The 20,892-nt window shown below is 34.2% G+C and overlaps 1 protein-coding gene across 1 annotated transcript in view; it reads right to left on the bottom strand.

Moving 5' to 3' along the window:
* The window catches only part of LOC109539135 (Down syndrome cell adhesion molecule-like protein Dscam2), a 126,572-nt gene that overhangs the window by 53,825 nt on the left and 51,855 nt on the right, over positions 1 to 20,892 (bottom strand). Inside the window, exons 2-4 of the mRNA XM_048669979.1 lie at positions 1,927 to 2,167; positions 1,783 to 1,868; positions 1,560 to 1,721 (exon numbers count right to left, since the gene is read on the bottom strand). Coding sequence (XP_048525936.1) covers positions 1,560 to 1,721; positions 1,783 to 1,868; positions 1,927 to 2,167 — 489 coding nt within the window. The remainder of the gene's footprint in view (positions 1 to 1,559; positions 1,722 to 1,782; positions 1,869 to 1,926; positions 2,168 to 20,892) is intronic.

Here is a 20,892-nt window from a genome sequence, read left to right on the forward strand (position 1 = left end):
AAAAATTTCTTAAGACATTGACACAGAAGAGGAACAAATTGATATAAAACCGATGAAAAGAGGAAATAGTAACTATAGGAAATAATGATTAAACAGAATTTGAAGAAAACAGAGGACGATATTGATTAAGTCCGAAACGATTATCAGAGTGAGAACGCCAAGGCAAGTAATCCAGAAATATTTAATGTATTAGAAGAAAAGGAAGTTAACCGAAATTTGCGTTTGTCAACAGACCTTTCATGTTCGGAATTATTAGTCGGAGTTAAATGCATTTTCCAGTAAAAAATCAGAAGTGCAGAAGAGGAACAAGAAGTAGATGGTAAAATTACTAACAAGTGATAAATCAGAAATTATATTCAAAGGCAGATTAATATTAAAGAAAACTAAATGACTATTCTGGAAGCTGCAACTGAAAGAAGCAGAGTTGAGAGATCATCTACGAAGCCTCCATGCATTAGAGAAAGAGGAAGTTAAGTGCATTTTCCTGTAAAAAATTATGAATAGAACTTCGGTTTTCCGAAAAAACACCATGGCCTTTTAGTCAAGCTTATAGCTGATGCAAGAGTCTTTCATTAAATAGAGGAACAAGTTGATGAAACTTCAAGTATGAAATCTGAAACTGAAATATACATATAGGAATGAAACTTATTGCAAAGTAGTTCAATTGATGCTTCAGCTTGATGAAGTTGAACTAAGTAGCCCGGAAACTATCAATGAGTTAGGCGATGCGAAAGATACACATTTCACCCACAAACACGTAGCAATTTGATATAAAATAAATACTGTCACATTTTATATTCTGCTGTTCCTAATAGCAGCTTTCCTTGTAAAACAGGCTTAATTACCGTTAGAATATCTGGGATTCTTTTTAGACAGCAAGCAATTAAGTGTACAAACATTCTGTTACAGTTTCCAGGACACACAATTTTACAAGAGAAAATCGACAAACTGTAGCGCACCAGTATTGTCGTTTTTAATTAAAGACGATGCAATTAAAGCTCGTTCCCGATAGATTTTGGAGTAGCAATTAAAATAAAAACCGGGACACTCTTTTAATTGCGATTTTTAAGAGCGGGCAAACCGGTTCAGTTGAGAGCTCCGCTTCTGGATATTTCATTCTGGGTCATGCCGAACTGGAACTCTGGCGGACCGAATTAATATTGTTTACTTGATGCAAGTGTAAAATAAAAAAACACGCATTTTCAGTACCATATCGGTAGATTCCAAAATCTTTCCCATACTTTGTAGGGGCATCGCAAAGCCCGGAACATTGTGGATAACATAATAGCTGATTATGAGCCAATGTAAACACATTAACGTCGCTACTCTATCACTAAAATTGGAGGCAAGATGAAAACATCAACGAGGCTGCTGCGATCGATAAGTAATTTTCCCGTCTGCACTCTGCACTATGAGTTTTATAAGCATTGTTCGTTATTAACTTTTTTTTAATTAAAAAAGGCGAAACCTGCAAAGGACCGGAAAGTAATTTCAGGCAGTAATTGGACATGGTTGTTGTCTTTATTGGGTGTTATTGGGAACCAGTAACGGTGACTTACCTCCTTGCAGGGAAGGGTAAATAAAAAAACTCGGCTCCTGCACCCAAGAAATTATCCTAACTAGATCCTTAACGAAGTTTGGCACTTTACATTTCACAACAGCCGTACATCCTCTGGCGGCAGGTATCACTTCCACCTCCACTTTGAATGATTGTGTAACCACTGGAACACCAAACACAGACTTCAGTTTAAGCTCTAATTAGGTAAGCTAGCAATCACCTACCAGCCCTAACTTGAACATCTCGGCTAATGATGCGACCCACTGTGTTAGAGGCCACACATCTGTACACTGTGCTGTGGATATCTTGCCTGCAAAAAATGCGATTAGAGTCAAAGAAGCAGGTGCTGAGGAAGGCTGGAGTTGAACCTGTAAGAGGCCGCAGCAAAGGGCATCAGAAACAGGGTGCCGTTTCTGAGAACTCTTCGGATTCCCGAAACGTCGCCCACAGAGGTGCCGTCCACACTCAGCCAGTCTATGGAGGGTTGAGGACTTCCTGAAGCCGAGCAGTCCAGCCATCCTCCACTGGAATTGGAGAATTCCAGTCGAGGAGGCGGTTCCATCACAAAGGCCGGTCCTCGCAGGTGCGAATCGAAGCCTTGTGCATTTGCTAGAAGAAAATCCATTATCAAATTTCCACATCCAATATTTATAAGCTGATTTTGCATTATGCTCCCGGACTAAAGCTGCTAAAGTGATTGAGCAATTAGTTTTTTCAAATGTGTGTGTCTGATGTGAATCAAAAGGATTAACAGATAGATAGAGATAGTTATTCATAAATCCCCCTTTTTTTGGGGCAGTTGGTTTCTATCGATCGGCGATTCATGACGGAAATGGATAAAAGTACAAAGTAGGACTGATAGATAATTTTAAAGGGTGATTCATTAACAATGGGAAATTGGTAAACTGGAGATTCTACACGACAAATGGCACAAGACTACACGAAACTCGATATTTTCGGAAAAATTAAAAAAATATTAAACTAATTACTTTTCACCCCGTACATAAAAGCAAAATGCATTCAACAAAAATGTTTATAATTTGAGAAAATTAAAAATGACACAAATGCTTAAATAACAACACTAATTATCTGTTGTGAATTTCAGGGACAAAGTGTGCATTTTTGCACAAGAAACTTTCAATGGCTGTCTGAAAGCCAATCAAACCTGTTTAAAAAATTGAAAAACAGGATTTTTCCGCTTGGGATATAATAACCAAAAAATCCAGCCCTAAGTAATCCTCTTTTAGATATTGCAACAAGCGTAACTCAGTTTACAATTTCTGGAATTGTGAAAAAATAAAAACTAAATTAATTTCGTTGTAATCCTGTACAGAATTTGATGCCGCAAGGTCCTCGGCTCGTTTACGTCTTGCCCATTTTCCACAAGAACAACAAATCCGACGATGGTACTTTTCTAGATAATTTTTTTACCGATGAAGCTACGTTTAATCGCTGTGGAGTTTTTAACGGGTAAAACAATCATCTGCGAGACTCAGACTCAGACTCAGAGAAACAGAAAAAATGTTATGTTATAAAAATTACTAAATAAAGGTAGTTCAGTCACTAATTCTCCATCTTTCACTACGGACGCTATAAAAAATTAGAAAATCTACAATAATTAGAATGGACAAGCAAAGAAACAACGAAATATAGTCAATAGTACCAAAAGGGTCAGCACTAGTCGAATGAAACTTTTATTATTTATTATTTTTAATTAGTTGAAATTAGATTGGTTTTGATCAATCGCTGGAAAATTGTTGCAACAGTGTCATTTTTAAACGATTTCTTCGATTTTTTTGCGATTTTTCTGTATAGTAAATATTTTTAGATAAACCAAATAAATTATGTTATTAATTTTAGTTTTGGCGTTATGCATTAATCGCTACAGCTGAGTGAAATTCAGACAAATATGACCATAAATTTGTAATTAAATTAGTGAAAGATCGTCGCTTGGAGCGTTTTTCGTTTAGTTTTTGTGGACTTTCTTCAAGTTAAAATGTGATTTTTTTACCGAAACTGGACGAAATTGCTCGGATAATCCTTTGCGTCGTGCAAATCGCGTTCTCAGATGGGAAATATAGAATCATTGTGGGCCATATGGCAAGTGCGTTTGTGAAAGTGTAGACATCTTCTTGGGATTTATTGGTAGAAAATGGAGGATAGCGCGCCAGCTTGCAGAAAGGCTGCTAAGAATTATCTCTAATCTATAAATATTTTGCTTAAACTAAGTTTACTTTTTACTTTTTACTTTTACTTTTAAACTAAGTTACTAGTTTAATTTAGCCCCTTATTCATCAACTGACTCGTCGAATGGATTTGGTATCAATTGATCTATTCGTCCTTTCACAGATAATTTTAAACTTTGGAAATATTTTGGGCGGCTTTGTACTATTATATCAAGTTCATCTGAAGCTTTCCGCTAAAAACCGCTTCAGATATGGAAATTTCGGTTGGAGTATTCATTATAAGAAGCATCAGCTCACTGATAGTGAGAATTTGGTTTCGATTAAGCCATTCGTTGGCTCACAAGAAATTTTTTTACTTTGGGAATATTTTGGGCGGCTTCGTATTTTTACATCAAGCTCATATAATCATATAAAGCTTGTATCTAAAGAACCGTTTCAGATATGCAACTATGGGCACCAGTTTTATGTTTTCTGTTAAAAAAAAGTAAAGATTAAGTCTCGCTTGTTTGTTTTTTAAACTTCGAAATCGACTAAAACACGACTCCGATTTTTTGGAGGTTGCTCAAGAACCATTTGATCCTCATATTTCGTTTTTGTATCATTGGATAGAGAATTCGTAAGTCGATTCAGTTACACCAACGTGCGTGAGTAAATTCTGGTTTATTTGTGACAAAATTTTAATATCAGACATTTAGGTGCAAGTTTACGTCGAAAGTTCATTAAAAAAACGTCTTCTACAGAATGTCAACTTTTCACGTTTCTACTGGCTTCACTTTGGAAGTTGAAATTTTTGATGGAGGAGTATGCAGTATGCAGTTGGGTAGAAGTGTTAGTTTTCAAATCAAAATTTTCGAAGCGCAGAAAATTTAGAATTTCATGTTATTTTAATGAATATTTGAAGGTTTGAAGACATTTCAACGACATTAGACGGCACTCTTTTTTACCGAACGAACAACTTTCAACTTGTGGAGCATCTTTCCTTTCTGGAAAATTTATTTTCGAAAAGATATGTCGCCGTTCGAAATTTGGACAATATTTAGTTTGTGGATCCAGTAAGATGATGGAGCAAATGGATCGTGGGAGAATCAAACATCCAAAACTGACTCTTCTCTATTTCTCTTGCAGGCATCCTGAGGTTTTGTGGACGCAAAGAGCCAATAATAATCTGGATAATCTGGAGAGTTGGATATTTTCGAGAAACTCGGAGGAATTGAGGTGGAATGACAAACAAAACCAATCGGAATCAAAACGAGAGCAGTAACTAATGACAGAACGGCTACAGAGGTGCCTACACACTCTGCAATTAATAAATTTATTTTATACCTTCTTCATTAAAATGATAAATTGCTCTGTGATATTTCTTCTGAAGCTTCGTTCTTGTTGATAAACATGTGGAAGTTGCGTCTAAGAAGTATGCAACACATAGAAGTTGCAATAGAGAAAACCTGTGGAAGTTTCTAAACAGTAATCACTTTGAATGAGGAGTTGGTCTACGTTCATGAAGTAGGCCAATAGATTATGTGAACTGTCAACAAGCTACTAACCAGAACTGTTCCAAGTGACTGCACCAAACATAACCTGCAATATTTTTCAACGCGCCACGGGAATAAAGTTTCTCGCATTGTGTGCTTACTCGACATTCCGGAGACAGTTTCAGACTCAACTTTCCAACTTTGCACCCTCGAGGACAGTTTATCATAATGCGATATCTTTGTAACCCCGTATGCAATATTGTAGCTTTTCGCAATGGTAATTTTTCCAATTCATAGTCTATACATGTTTAATATATGGCACGAAAATATCCAATATATTTGACGAGGTGAGCGCGTTAAGGAATGAGAAGTTTCCGAGAACAAGTAGGAAGTTTTCTGAAGAAAAATCTCTATTTCAATTTGGTTTATGGAATTCTCTGGAGGCGGACAAATTGCCAAAGAATCTACTCAAATTTTATAAAAAAATGACTAAGGGGAATTATTAACTATATGTTATTGAATAGTGATTATCCACTAGTCAGGCGACTCGGCTTCTTCAACTGGGGAATAGTCCAATTTTTTTAAGTTTTTGCTTCATTATCAGCTGTACCTAATATATTCAGATTTAGTATTTCAACCATTAGTTTATCTTCTTTAGTATTGTCTTTTACGAAACKTCCACGAAGGGTTTTTCTCAGAGCAACTCGCTCTCTCTTTGGAAGAACAAAAAATTAATTCGCTTCTTAACTTTAAATGTAGTAGTTCAGCCAGTAAAAAGTTTCGCCAGTCAATTTTTCAGTATCATTTCGAATTCATCAGCATGTTTTGAAATTAAGATTTCTTCTATTTGCTTGATTAACTTTATCAATTTATTTTTGGATCCTTCTAAAGATTTCTATCTGGGCAACTAGTTTTTCCGAGGAGCAAAGTTCCCTTAGCAATTTTTTAATCGAAAATTTGTCCACTTCTTGTAGTAAATTAATAAAGTCTAAGACTTCTTACGTTCTAATATCTTGAATTTTCTGGACACTCAATTCGGCTTTTTAAATTTTTTCTTTCCCTTTTTCAGTATCACTTYTAACTCATCAGCAAYTTCTGAAAAGAACATTTCTTCCAATTGCTCATTAACTTTATCGATATGYTTTTCGATKCTTCTAAGAATCTCTGTCTGGGCAACCAATCCYTCAAAGGAGGAACGTTCCGGAGGCATTTTTATTAACGAAAAAACATGAACGATGTCTAATACTTCTTCTTAATTTATAWTACTTCTAAATTTTTGAACACCCAATTCAGCTTCTTCAAGTCGGATATCCTCATGGATCTMTTTCCAACTAAAATTTCCACTTCTTYAAAAATAAATGTTTAATATATGGCCCGAAAGCATCCAATATATTCTAGAAAATAAACACSTTAAAAATCAGGACTTTCTCCGAACCAGTACAGTTTTCTAAAGAGAATTGGTTTTTGCTATTTAGTTAATGGGAGTTTCTAGGTACGGAAAAATTKCGCAGASATCTACCGGAWGTCAATAAAAAATCTACTAAAAGTAATTGGTAATTATGTGTTATGGCGTGAAAATTAACTAATTATTATCGCGAACTTTCCAAACTTGTTGCTATAATTCAAACTCATGAAGGTGCCGAGGGAATCCAAGCTCTCCAGCATTTCCAGCTCTATAAATTTGCCTCCAGAGGATTAAGGCGAGCTTAACAAGTCCGAAGCTGTTTATCATAACACAGCCAACTCGGCCACAATATTGCCTGTTACCAGTTTTAGTGCAGGTCAGTTTAATTAAATGCTATGGATTGGGGGGTTTTCAAATTTTTCGAATGATTCGCCAGAGAAAACAAGCCAGGAGATGGCAGGGGGAAATGAATTAAAATTACGCAGTCGAAGGGAGCAATTTTCGAAACTTTCCAGCAAATGCTGAGCGAAACTGGCGAAAATCACTTCCCATGAACTCGGCTTTAAGTAGAAGGAAGTCAATTAGCTTTGGCAGTTACCGTTTTAGTTAGAATTACTTTGAATGGGCATGTATGTGTGTTCAAAACTCCATTATGCCACCAATTAGAGTAAATTGCGGATATGCCCGATTAAGTACGGTTTTCAGACCCAAGGTGTTCTCAAACCGACACCTTTCAAGGGGGAACAGATATTTTTCAAAGTACTTGTTCAGGAATTGATGCTAGTTCTGCTTCTCGTATAGTCATTTTTGGTCATATTTTGGACTGAAACGCCGTAGACAATGGCCACCACTTTGTAACATTGACACAACTAAACAACAGTGGTAATAACAAATCAATACTACATAAATCTGATCAACAATTAATTTGTTTTTGAAATACCGATGCCAATAATAATTGGAATTTTTTGTGAACAGGATTTTTTAATATCAGAGTGAAATTCGTCGTCGGAATTGACAATGGAAGCAAATTTCGATGACAAAGAGGAAATTGAAGTGCGTTAAATCAGGATGGTTTATCAAAACAAACTTTTAAATGCTTTGATCTTTTTTATTCCGGAGGATGAGAGGTACATTGAAGAGTCACTCATAGTTAGCAGTCGGAACAATATAGCTAGAAATGTTGCATGTGGAGGGTTTATTTCTGGAGGCGCTACTTTTTTAATTACTAAAACAGACAACATTTTCGCTAAAAAAATTATGTTATTGGCGTTACAAAACTTTTGGATTCTAAAAATGAAGATGTTCAACTGCAATTGAATGTTGCAGCATTGGAATATCTGAGTAAACAGTTGCATGTGTTTTAAAGTTCACAGCATATGATAATTAGTGTCTCCAATGGAGAATACGAGAAAAATAGTAATTTTCTAGAAGATATTAACAGTTGAAAATATAATTTTGTTATAAGTGTTAGTTTGAAATGGTCACACGTTTCATCACAAATATCATAAATCAGATCCATACAGTAGATAGAGGATTGGTACCAAATAATATTATTGCCATATTTCGAGGACGTTTTAAAAACCACTATTTTCAAAATTGTATTTTTAGAACACTTCAACAAAGTAAACTTGATTAAACATGGAGCAGCGCTGCCAAATCTGGAAAATTTTGCAATCAAAATAGATTCTTTATTATATTAAACTGTACAAAAAGCACAAGGACCATAACATTGAGATTTAATTTATTTTGATTTATTTTCCTGACTGGGTGTAATTGTTATTATAGGTTTTTTTTCCTGGGTTTCGGTCAGAATGTGAAATAAAAATGTTCATATCGTTTACTTGATATTACGTTTCGGCGAGTCAACAGCGCCATCATAAGATTAAAATTCAAAACAAACTACAAACACCAATTTACAAATAAAATATGTTGTACAAAAACTATAATTTACTAACTGTATTTTATAACTTACGTAATGTTCTGCTTTCCCAAAGAAAATGTTTTTTTTCCTTAAGAATTAATGGATGTTTTAATACTTTGTATATTATAGTTTTTGTACAACATATTTTAATTGTAAATTGGTGTTTCTAGTTTGTTTAAAATTTTAATCTGATGATGACGCTGTTGTCTTGCCGAAACGTAATATTAAATAATCGATATGAACATTTAGATTTCACATTTTGACTGAAACCCAGGAAAAAAAAATGTAACAGCAATTATGATCGACTAATTCGATTCCAGTTGCAAAAAAGCAGAGTTCGTTGATATTTTTCAGCTGCAGGTAGGCTTGGGTAACTCAGTAAATTTTGAGGAGTTGGCGCAATGATGCTGAAATCGCTTGGTGCGCCAACCCAACGCACCGGCGCAGTAACTCACTTGCATTGCTGGTAAAATATTTACAGACTATTTTCAATTGTTTTTAGATTTATTTTAAAGGCCATTTATTACAAATATTTTTTATTAACATAATATAATTTATTTCTTAATAAGTTTCTTGAGAATTTCAGGATTTTCCAGTTTTAGCGAAGTTTCTCTTTAAAACGTTCAATTTTCTAAGGTTTTACTTAAAAATACTGACTCTCAATGGAAATTTTAGCGAAAAATTATAAAATATTTTTTTCTGAACACTCGCCTCGTAATAAATATCTTCCACATTTTTCCCGAAACTCATTAAGGATTTCTCAAAACCCAACCACGAAACCGAAAGTTTTTAGTCAAAAGCGCAAAAACCGTTATTTTCTGATGATTTTCATGGGGATGGGGACTACAAAATTAAGTTTGCTAGAAAATTCGCCTCAATCATCGCTTTGCAGAAAATTTTAGAAAACCCTCGAATTAATTACAAAAGTCAAATATTTTTATTTAGTGTTTTAATGAAAGCTATTAAGATTATCTTGAAAAAACGACCAGACAGCAAAAGTTTACAAAAATTATTTGGAAAATTTGCCACCCTCATCGAAAATTTTTCAAATTTCTTTAAAATTTCAGGTTTTTTCAGTTTTAACGAAGTTTTTCCTAAGCAGTCCTTTCTACATATAAACGCATACTTTTCTAAGGTTTTGCTTAATATTTACTTAATAATTCTGACAATATTCAGGTATTTTCTCTGCAAAATTATAAAGCAAATTTTATTGAAACACTCGCCTTCTTAACCACTTTGTAAATATTTTACTAAAACCATTTTGCAGCTTCGAGTTTTGAGCAAAACCCTAATAAGTTTTTCTGGGTTTTTCCCAAAAATAGTTTAAATAATTCTGAACAAAACTCTTCTAAACATAAAAACGCTATATTTTCCAACGTTTTACTGTAAAAAAACTATCAAACTAAGAGTCTCTTGTAGAAAAAAATAAGAGATCTATTTTACAAGAAAACTCTTTGTCTTTATAGTTTGGTCTTCTTTATCCTCCTGGGGTATTTTTTTCTAATACCCGGTTTACCTTTGAATTGGGACGAAATCTAAACAAAGTTGTCTTGGTTTTTATCAAGTTTTCCCTAAAAACGATCAGAGAAAGCAAAAGCACATAACCAACTATTTGAAAAACTCCTCACCCCCATCGCTCTGAAAAATTTTCAAGGTTCTTCAAAATTTCCCGTTTTAGAGCAAAAAAACCGTATTTTCAAACAACAGTTTCTACAGAAAAGGAAACTCAGTGAATTTTTAGGATTTGGCGCACTGCTGCATCAATCTAACGCACAGGCGCAGTTACTCAGTGCCGTTGCTGGGATAATGTTGATGACTTTTTCTGTTTTGTTGTTGTTTGGAAAAAGTTGGTAAAAAGCTATGCATAAAAAAATGTTGATGATTTTTTCTAAAATGTTAAAATTCCAGTCTCGGGTCTCGTAAAGCATTACGCCGCTTTAAAAATGACTTGTAACTTATTAACCAATGAGTTTTAACTCAGAGATCAGCAACAACTCAAAAGCGCAACTCAAAACAGTGTTATTCAGGCTTAGCTGCAGGTAGTTCTTCAGTTGGAATTTTTCTGTTTCACAAGCTAGCTAGAATAAAGTTGATTATTCTTATTAAACACCATAAAGAATAATTTTAATAAGCGCACAATTGGAAAGCATTCCAACAACAAACATTTTCCATGTCCAACAGTCCTGAAAGCCCATTTCCAACAGAATAATTCCATTGCGGTTCGCCGTGTTCAAACTATTAAGCTCTTGAATTGGTATAGAGTTGAATTGCCTTTATGTAATGGCCGGTTGTGTTTGTGTGCTGTTTTCTGCATAAACATCATTTTTAATTAATGATCCTTTTCAATTCGCTATAAACCGTTCTATCCAGTTCAGCAACCGACTCATGTAAATATGGGTTGTTTTCCTGGTAAATATTAATATTTAGGGATGTAGGGCGGAAATAAAATTGGGTGTCCGACCGACACACCATAAATAAAACCGTCAGGTCGCCCTAAATTTATTATAAAAATACGACCGGCGGAAAATAAAAAAAACGAATCTCTATTCTGGTGTGTTTCGGAGCGTTTAGGCATTTCGTTTTACCCGTTTCCCTGAAATTCCGATTTCACTTAAATATGCATAAGCATTTTACCTGGAATGGGGCACGATGGGCGTTGTGCAACGATTTTTTCCGGTTTAAATGCCGTTGGAAAAACATGTTAATTGGTTCAGACAACTTAGCAAGAATGACAAAAGTTTTCCAAGTTCGTAAACTTAGAATTTTTTCTATTCAATTAAACTTGTCTGCTCAGACATGGACATATGATAAAGGGCATCAAAGGAGTAGGAAGATTCGTCTTCACAATTTACAGTCTAAAATATTTAAAATGCCACTGCCGAACAGTTTGTCTGTTGAACGTGCAAAGAACATACGTCCAGAGCATGACTAAGTAAACCTTTTTCAGGTTTTGGCCATTTGCTTCTACCTTAAAACCCACTGAGTTACTTTTGTAAAGTTTCTGAGTGAAACAATCCTTGAAAAAGCAATTAAGTACGTCAAAAACAAGTTTTAGAGTCGCAACCATGGATCTATCATTACAGGAAAATCTCTTTTTTTCGCATTAGAGATTCTCAGTTTGCCAGTATTTTACAACAAAACGTTACGATAAATCGGGTTTTTCTGTTTAGAGAATGTTTTGTTTAGAAATATTGACCTAAAAGTGAGAAAACCAGAATTTAAAATACTAAAATATTCACAGCGACGAAGATGATGAGTTTTCCAAATAATTGATTCTAAACTTTGGCTAGTTCCGTTCGGGGAAATATTTTCGGGAAAAAAACCCAGAAAAAATGATTAGTGTTTTGTTCAAAATTCTTTTGCACTCTGGTCGTCTTCTAAAGATTATCTTGATTACTTTCGGTATAAAACTAAATAATCTATTTGGTTTTTGTGCCAAATATTCTAAGCTGAAAATAGTTTTCTGAAATTCCTGCGAACCGATAAATGAGGAGAATTTTCTAAAAAAATTAATTTTGTAATTTTTTGCTGAAACCTCCATGATTGTCAGAAAAGAAGAAAAGCATTAGAAAATAACTGTTTTTTTTTACGCTTTTGATTAAAAACTTTCCGGTTTGTGATCGGTTTTTGACAAAGCCTTAATGATTTTCGGAGAAAAAAGGAAGACATTTATTCGTTTTTGTCCCGAACTCGACGCTGAAAAAAGTTTTTGTAAAATTACCTTCAAGCTATAAATTTATCTTGTAATATTTCGCGTAAAAAACCTCCAAATTTTCAACATTTTTAAGTGAAACTCTACAAAATAGAGCGATTTTGTGTGGAAAGTAAAGCAGGAAAACAATTCAGTCAAAACTAAAAAACACTTTTTTAAGAAGTTTTCCACATAATTTATTATGAAATTTGGCGAAGTCTGTTCCTTCTTTGATAAAAACTTATTTGATTTTAGTCCCAAATTCGAAGCTGGAAGAGGATTTCAAAACTTTTTGCAAAGCAGCTAAGGAGGCAAGTGTTCTAATAAAATATATTTCATAGTTTTTCGCTAGAATTACCGTAAGATTATCAGTATTTTTAAGTGAAATTTAGAATGAAGGCAATTAACGCGGTTGAAAAATCATTGCAATATATAACTATAGCCATGTAAGTTTTCCTGAAATTATAGTTGCAGCACAGATTTTTAACCATATTTAGAGCTCAAAAACACACCAACTAAGTGCAAAACGTGCTCCATTATGAATGCCTGCATCCTCCAGTTAAATTCCCTAAAGCTTTTGCCAAGCTGGAAGCTAATGTTGATGAAAACCATTCGTACTCCATAGTTCGAAGCATATAACGTTTGTGAACTGGATAAAAAAATATACTTAAAATAAATACTGGACAAGGAAAAGTTACATATTTGATGGGTTTCCTACTCGCTTCAGGAACCAGAAGCACTTATGAAACCGCAGAAAAATATAGAAATTTCAGGCAAGTTCTAACTGAACAAAAACAAGAATAAAAATGAAAACATCTTAAAAGTTTATTAAGTTCTAAAAGCGGTAACTAACATACTTGTTGAACTTGGAAATGATGCAAAAGAGAATCGACCATAAAACGTTTCAAACAGGGAATGAATAGAACTATCCGACAACTAAAACCATAAATTTTCCCTTAAGAAACAATAGCAAGAATAATTGATTTCCTCTCAATAGGCAGGCGTACTAAATAGTCACCATAATTTTTGCGAAAAGAGTTTTTATATRYTTGTGAGAAGAAACGGAGTATGTATTAATTAAAAAATTAATCAAGCACAAATATAACAATTTTTTGTTTAAAAATGGCACATTTAAATGACTATATTCAAAATATAAAAATTTGTTACGCAGAATTGAAGGCGTTTTCTATAGACTCAAATTACTCTCAATTACAAAAAAATATTTTCTGATGTTCACATAAAATCTTTGTACATTTTTAATATTCAATATTTTCCGAAATTTTAGGACACTTTTCTGCTGACAATTAATGCTCTTCATAATTATTTGCAATACAATAGTAGTTGGTTAATAAATACTTGTGACACAGACTTTTGAACAATTCAGAGCTCAAAAACATACCATCTAATGCAAAATTTCCCCCATTATGAATTTCTCCATCCTCCAGTTAAATTCCCTAAAGCCAGAAGCTTTTACCATGCCGAAAGTTAGTGTTGATGAAAACCATTCCTATCCTGTACTTCAAACCATCAAACTTTTGCGAATTGAACAAACATGATTTACATTTAGAATAAATGCGCATAATAAAAAAAAGTTCAGTCGCTTCAAGCAGTAGAAGTTCTGAATCTGCAGAAGAATAAACAGATTTGGTGCAAATTCTAAATGAACTAAAACATGGATCTGGGCGATGCTGCAAATCTTCACCCATCTTGAAACCATCAAGATTTTTTAGAGAAGTTAAAAAACCGGTTGTAACAGATAAAGACAATCAGTATAAGAAATAATTTATTGGAGAATCTTAAATTCCTAACTCGGAAATTATTGAGAAAACTAATCACAATAAAAATGTGTCTAAGGTTCGCTCACATACAGATATTTTATTATATTATTATAATTCTGCCCCTAACGCGACTCCTCTAGTTAGTAAATAAATTGAACTGTTTTCGCTTAACCAATTAGTGTATGCTTCGTCTCACTAATCAAACGTTTGGGTAAAATATAATTACAAAGGCGACCGTACTATTCAGCGCGACGATCAACTGAAAGGAGAAAGTGCAATTTTCATCAAAGAAACAATTAAACCTCATGAATAACTTCCGATCCATCAGATGAGCACACAGTTAGCAAGAATAGTAATAAAACACACAAAACCAGGCTTGAAAGTTGCGGCTATTTACTTACCACCGAGATATAATCTGAACATATTTAACTATGCGATTAGATTACACACACGGGATCGATATGCATAATGGGGCGAGATTTCTATGCTAAACACGTATATTGGGGCGCAAGAATAACGAATACGACGAGAAAAGCCTGAGACGAAACTATTAGGAATATGGGCCAGAACTTTCAAGTCGCGGAAAAACGAACCTACTGGCTAGTGGATAGGAGCAAAATTTTGGAAGAATGCAATCAATATTTTTGCGTCTCTAGAAAAAGATCTTCAATTGCTATTTCCAGGACAATGGCTGAAGAAATCTTTAAAATTGATAACGATAATGATAATGACGAAGTCATTAAAGAGGAGCCGCAGTTAACACTCACAGACAACCAGTGGATTCTGTCGGAGACTTTGAATCTCAGATAAAAATTAAAGATGCAACGCACAGAAAATAATGTGTTTCTGAAGACACTATCAAAATTCCACACATTACGGTCTGATATGCTGACTTTAGATAAAGAAAACGAAAACCATGGAATAGAAAAAAATATAAAAACTAAATGGTGAAGCAGACAGCAAATAAATAAACAGAAAAGGATAATACGGATTATTACATGCGCAAAAGTAGCACAGAAAGTTGAAAAAACGCCTATAATAAAGGAAACTAAGCCACTGCGCTTGTGATGATCAACAGGATGAGGATTTATTTGGACATTAAAGAAAATGGACAAAATATCGCAAGGTACAAACCAAAAAATTGCACTTGTCACTGCTAATGAAACAAGTGACGAAATTAGTAATAATCTTAATCGAAAGAGACAATTGGAAGGTTTTATGTACTAAAGCAACTTTTGAAAAGCGGTCAACAAATGGAGCTCCAACATTAAGGTTTTGTACGATTGTTTGTCACAGCATCAGACTCGAATATGAATCGGCAAGTTTCAAACCAGTTGAAGCTCTCGAAACGATATTAAGTTTTTATTGTTTTTGTTAAAACTCCTGCGTGAAAAAGTCTTGAACTAATAATAGAGAAACCATAGATAATCGTCGATCAATTACTAGAATTATAAAAAGACAAGGTATGTTCAGTCCTATTTCGTGACATTGGACAGGCGTGGCTTAGTGAAATGTTGCCTAACATACTTGGAAATTCTAGATGCTTATATCACTTCCCCGAATAATTAACAAATAAATATCTTAATCACAATACTAATGGGAACAAATCAAGGCAAAATGCGAATCTCTATCAACTCATACTGACTTTAACAGCAAAAAATTGATAGATTTAAAGCCATTAATAATATGCACATACTGGAGAATTTTAAAGAAAATTAAACTAGCAGAACATCAAAGGACAGCCAAACTTCGTTCAGGAACTTCAATTCATAACACGCGCGATATGAAGCAAGTTTTCTGATAAAAAGAGTTGATGAAACGGTAGACATTAGCTCTTCTTCAAACATGCACTGGGTTCAATTGTTCATCTGGTTCAGCTTTTCATCTGTGTATTAAGCTAGTGCAGATAAACTTTATGTTAATCTACATACAAATTATGAAATTTTTTTAGCTCCCACACAAATTCATGCTGCTTTCATTAACAAATGTACGATCGTTGGTGGAATTGGAAAAATTAACCTTCATTGAAACCACAGAGTTTTGATTGTTGAAAGAAATAATGCAATCTGTGCAGACGTTCATTCATATTCAAATTCATTACAAATTATTTTTGCTCGATCATTTAAACTTTTTATGTGCTTATTTTTACAATTATCTAATGTTTTCATAATTATTTTTATGTAAAATACTGAAGAAAAAGGTTTTAAAAACTGTATCTGTGTCTATGGGAAACTAAAACTTTTAACCATAAGGTACATGTATAGGAGCTTGGTCATTGGAACATTTCAAAAAGTTTATCAGCATTTTTTACGTTTTTTGTTACAATATAAAATATCAGTAATGACTGAAAAATTGTAAGTGCGGTACTAAAACAGGACAGAAAACTTTAGAAGTACGTCCAATGGTTAAGAAAATACCGATCCAGCGGTACGTTAAAAGCTTCTAGATGCATATACTTAATTAGAGTTTCCCAAACAACTTTACTCTGTTATCTTTGGCTAAGTGCACAAATGCCCATTTAAAACGCGAATCCATTTGCATCAAAACACACTGAGTTTGTCACACAGAACATGTTGATAATTGACAAAAGTTAACGATAAGTTTTTATCTGGTGGCGCTCGCTGAGCACCGGCCAATATAAATGTTCCCCAACTTTCATTCAAAAGCGCTAGAAGAGATTCGAAAGTCGATAGCAAAACTGGGTTGCACACTATCTTTTTAGTGCCGCACTATATTATTATGCGAAGAACAGCTTTTTTCTGTTTTAAATGGTTTGGGCCATGCCAGAGAGGAAATGGGATCTAGGAGATACTGGAAATTTGTATTGCGCCTGCATTGCCATTAGTATTGACTATTGGGGCAAGCAAGATTCTTTACTAACTTTAATTAGAAAAAAGATGTTAAATGACATTTGCAGAAGGTGGATCTTTAGAAGCTCAATGAAAACAGACAGGAAGGATAAAAGTATGGAAATGAAAGCAACGAATTTTGGATGTTCTCAGGAACAACTTCTACATGAGCAGCAGGTTCAATATATTCAAGAAACCGATTTTTATTTTCAGTGGATCTGTGAGAACCTAAAATTAGTTAAACGCATATTATCTTGATTTTTCACGGGACAGTTGTCTCAATAGTCGTCAATGGAGAAGTCCTGAAAAGAACTACTACCATCATAACCAGATACACTTTGTTTCATTTCTTCTTAATATGTTTATCACTGTGTTTCTTAAAGCAGAGTGGCTTCTGCTTCTTCTAATCGCTCAAATTTCGAAAGTTTTACTGTACGTAATTCCCGCGAAAAAACATAAAATACATTTTAGTAGAACACTCGCCTTTTTTGTAGATTTTCAAAAAGTTTTGAAATCCATTTCTCGCTACGAATTTGGGACAAAAATCAAATAATTTTTTTTGAAACAAATAACAGAATAAGTGAAAGTTTATAATATATTCTTTGGAAAACTCATCACTCCCATGCCTCTGAAGACTGTAGAGTTTGTTAAGAAACTGTGCGTTTTTAGTTTTGGCTCAATTGTTTTCTGGCTTTACTTTCCACTAAAAAACGCTTTATTTTGTAGAGTTTCACTTCAAAATGATGAAAATCTGAAGGTATTTTACGCGGAAAATTACAAGATCACTTTATAGGTTTGTAGAAATTTTATAAAGACCTTTTTCAGCTTCGAGTTCGGGACAAAAACGAAAATAACAGTCTTTTTTCCCGAAAATCTTTAAAGTTTTCTTAAAATCCGATCAAAAAACTAAAAGTTTTTAATTGAGAGCTCAAAAATCCGATATTTTCTGATGCAAAAATTACAAAATTTATTTTGCTAAAAAATGCGCCTCTTTCATCGCTTCGCAGGGATTTTAGAAAACTCTTTTCAGCCTCGCTCAAAAATCAAATAATTTTATTGAATGTTTTACCAAAAGTCATTAGGATTCTTTTGAAAAAACGACCAAAACGACTGCAAAAGATTAGAAGTTAATTAGAAAAACGAAATTAAATGGCACTTGCAAAGGTGAATCTTTGAAAGCTCAATGTAAACAGGGATAAAAGTAAGGAAAACAAAGCAACGAATTGTGGATGTTCTCAAGAACAGCTTCTCCATAAGTAGCAGGTTCAAAATATGGAAGAAAGCGATTTTTATTTCCAGTGGATCTGTGAAAACCAAAAATTACTTTTCATCTTCATTTTTCACGGAATCTACAGATGATTGGAGAAAAAGCTCCATGCTGCGAAGAACAGGACTCATCTTCCTGTTGGATTGTTTTGCTTTTCCCGTTTCCTATGTTGAGTTTGATTAGTTTTTATACGAGATTTTTTGCAATTCTGTTTTTCCGTATTGTGACCAATAAATATAAATTTCATTCATAAAAACATATGGGTTATGTGAAAAATTAATCATTTGGTGTTTTCCCAAAAGTTGAACCAATATTTTTTTTTATAAAATACATTACCTGAGATGGAACTGAATCATATGCCACAATTGGCAATAAATTCACCCATTTTTTAGGAAATATTAAGAAAAAAACCCTTTAGTAATCCCCATTCGAATGTACCAAAAGCAGTCTAAAGTCAATAAAGCTTTTTCCCAGTGCTTTTGCAGTAGAATCATTCGCAGCTGCCTAAACGGTATTTTCAGTTTCAAAATACTAAAACGCTAAGACGAATCACTTATCGTCGAAAGAATCCCTCAAGAAATTCGTTTCAATTGCGCCTGATATAATCTGTGCAATTTTTTTTTGGTTATTAATTAGCCAAATTATCGGCCTTTAAGGCCTCCTAAAGGAAACAGCTGGGACTTTTTGCCATCTGTATACCGAAAGTATAAATTGGCTAAAAGCCTGACTGGGTATTTATTTGTGTTTGTTACAAAACGTTTCTGTTTCGCTCCATTAGCCAAACCGCACCAAAAAAGGTTTTATTGCGCGAAGAGACATTACTTTTAAGACTGCCGGCTTATTCGAGGGGCCGAGACCAAACTTTGGGCCTTTCACGGCAGCGAAAACTTCCACGAACAACCATTAATCTTCCCTAGACTCACTTGTTGAATTTGGACAGAAGTTTCGGCAGTACGACATGGAGAAATATTAGTGAGTCGGAGTTTCTTTTGTGCAAATTTACCACTTACAGACGTAAATATGACAACATTAGTCGCGTTAGGATAAAGTCTGGTTTTGTTGAAGCGAATTGCTTTTTGCTGTTTTCACGTGGATTTAGCAGGAAAGCCGTGCGAGGAATGGCTAATGCCGTAGGTAAAGAGGAAAAGCAGCTAAAAAGCTCGAATTCAGCATTTTTCTCGATCAGACTCAGTCATCCGGATAGCGACGCGATGCTACTCAGTGACGTGAAAAATCAGATAAGATGATACAAATATGGGAAAAGTCGGAGAATGTTCCATGGCAATTCGGGCGAAAATTGGAATTTCTCGATGGCTTTTTGTCGACAATGTTCAACGTTGGAATAGTGGAAATTCGTTCGTCTGTTGTAAATTCGCGAAAATTGGATCTGCACGAGAATTCGGCAGTCGTCTGGCAACATCAATTAATCGCTATCCGTCAACAGAGAATCTAATACAACTCTCTCCTATTTCGAATGGTTATCTTAGCCGTCGGTTTCAGATATCTCTCGCTCTATTATTTTCGCTGCGTCCTGTTCAAATCGCTTTAGCCAAAGTGTTAAATATTGACATTTCCCAGACACCCTTCTCGAGTTTGGCTCTCAAAGACGTTTCAGATTTTCCGGGTACTTTTCTGCGAAAACCTGAGACCAATTCCCTTAGCCAAATAGGTAAAATAACAAATTTAGAAATATGAAAACGGCTAAAGACGTATTGAACAGCAATTTTGTAATTTCTAATTTATTATCCAGAACATATTTACAGAGTGAATAATAGCAGTAGTAAATCCAGCAGAGGTTCACACGCGTGTAGTCAGAACTGGAATATACACAATAAACTTATACTAAATATACTTCCTAACTAAAAAATATCATAAAACCACATATTAGTTAGAAGTTAGGTGGCCAAACTGAAACAGTGAAATCTGCTCTCAAAAGTAATATTAATTTTTCAAATAAACATGTATCAAAAAATGCTCCCTAACAGAGTTACGCCTTCTTGAAGAGGGGTCCAGTAGTAGGGTTTTTTGCAAATTATTTCTAAACAGTTGAACTTCAAAGCGTAAACTTTTGGAACTTTAGTCATTTTGATATGCTGAATCTAGATCTGAAATTTAAACTGTCAGAATTTCATTATAGACGTATGATTCGGGGTGTAGAAGTCCAAAAAAGCTCTAACTTTTCTCTGAGACTATAAATCAACCTTTTTTCTACAAATTGTGGAAATCGGAAGTATTTTACGAAGAAAAGGTACTTCGCTCAGAAGCACAATTTTCCAACTAAATGACTTTACAAATATCACTATCCATACACATTTTATATTTTAAGTAAATATTATTATCGAGACTAATTTACTGGAGTAAATCTTCAAACAAATGTCCATTTTCTTGAATGCAAACTTTAGACCTTTTCCTAATATGTTGGGTGGCACGGACAATTTCAAAAGGGGTTTGTTTTATTTGATTTCGGGTCGCGCAAATCCGCCTTAGAAGCTCTTCTGAGCTATCTACTTCTGTGGCACAAATAATATTGCACATATTACTGCGCAGATAATAATCCAAAGGTTTTAGATCAGGCGATCGGGCCGACCTCGACGTATCCATCTGCTTGGAAAATGTTGGTTTAGCCAATTTCTCACAGATTGACCAAAGTGGGCTGGGGCCCCATCATCAGCTTATAGGAATTATCCTGTAGCAATTCTTGCAGATGATGTTGTAGAAAATTTAAATAATTATGGGTATTTAACCTATTTGGTAAAATAATGGGT

This window comes from Dendroctonus ponderosae, unplaced genomic scaffold, assembly GCF_020466585.1.
Source record: "Dendroctonus ponderosae isolate FM_Combo_2020 unplaced genomic scaffold, Dpon_F_20191213v2 Dpon_F_20191213_9, whole genome shotgun sequence".
NCBI classification, from domain to species: Eukaryota; Metazoa; Arthropoda; class Insecta; order Coleoptera; family Curculionidae; genus Dendroctonus; species Dendroctonus ponderosae.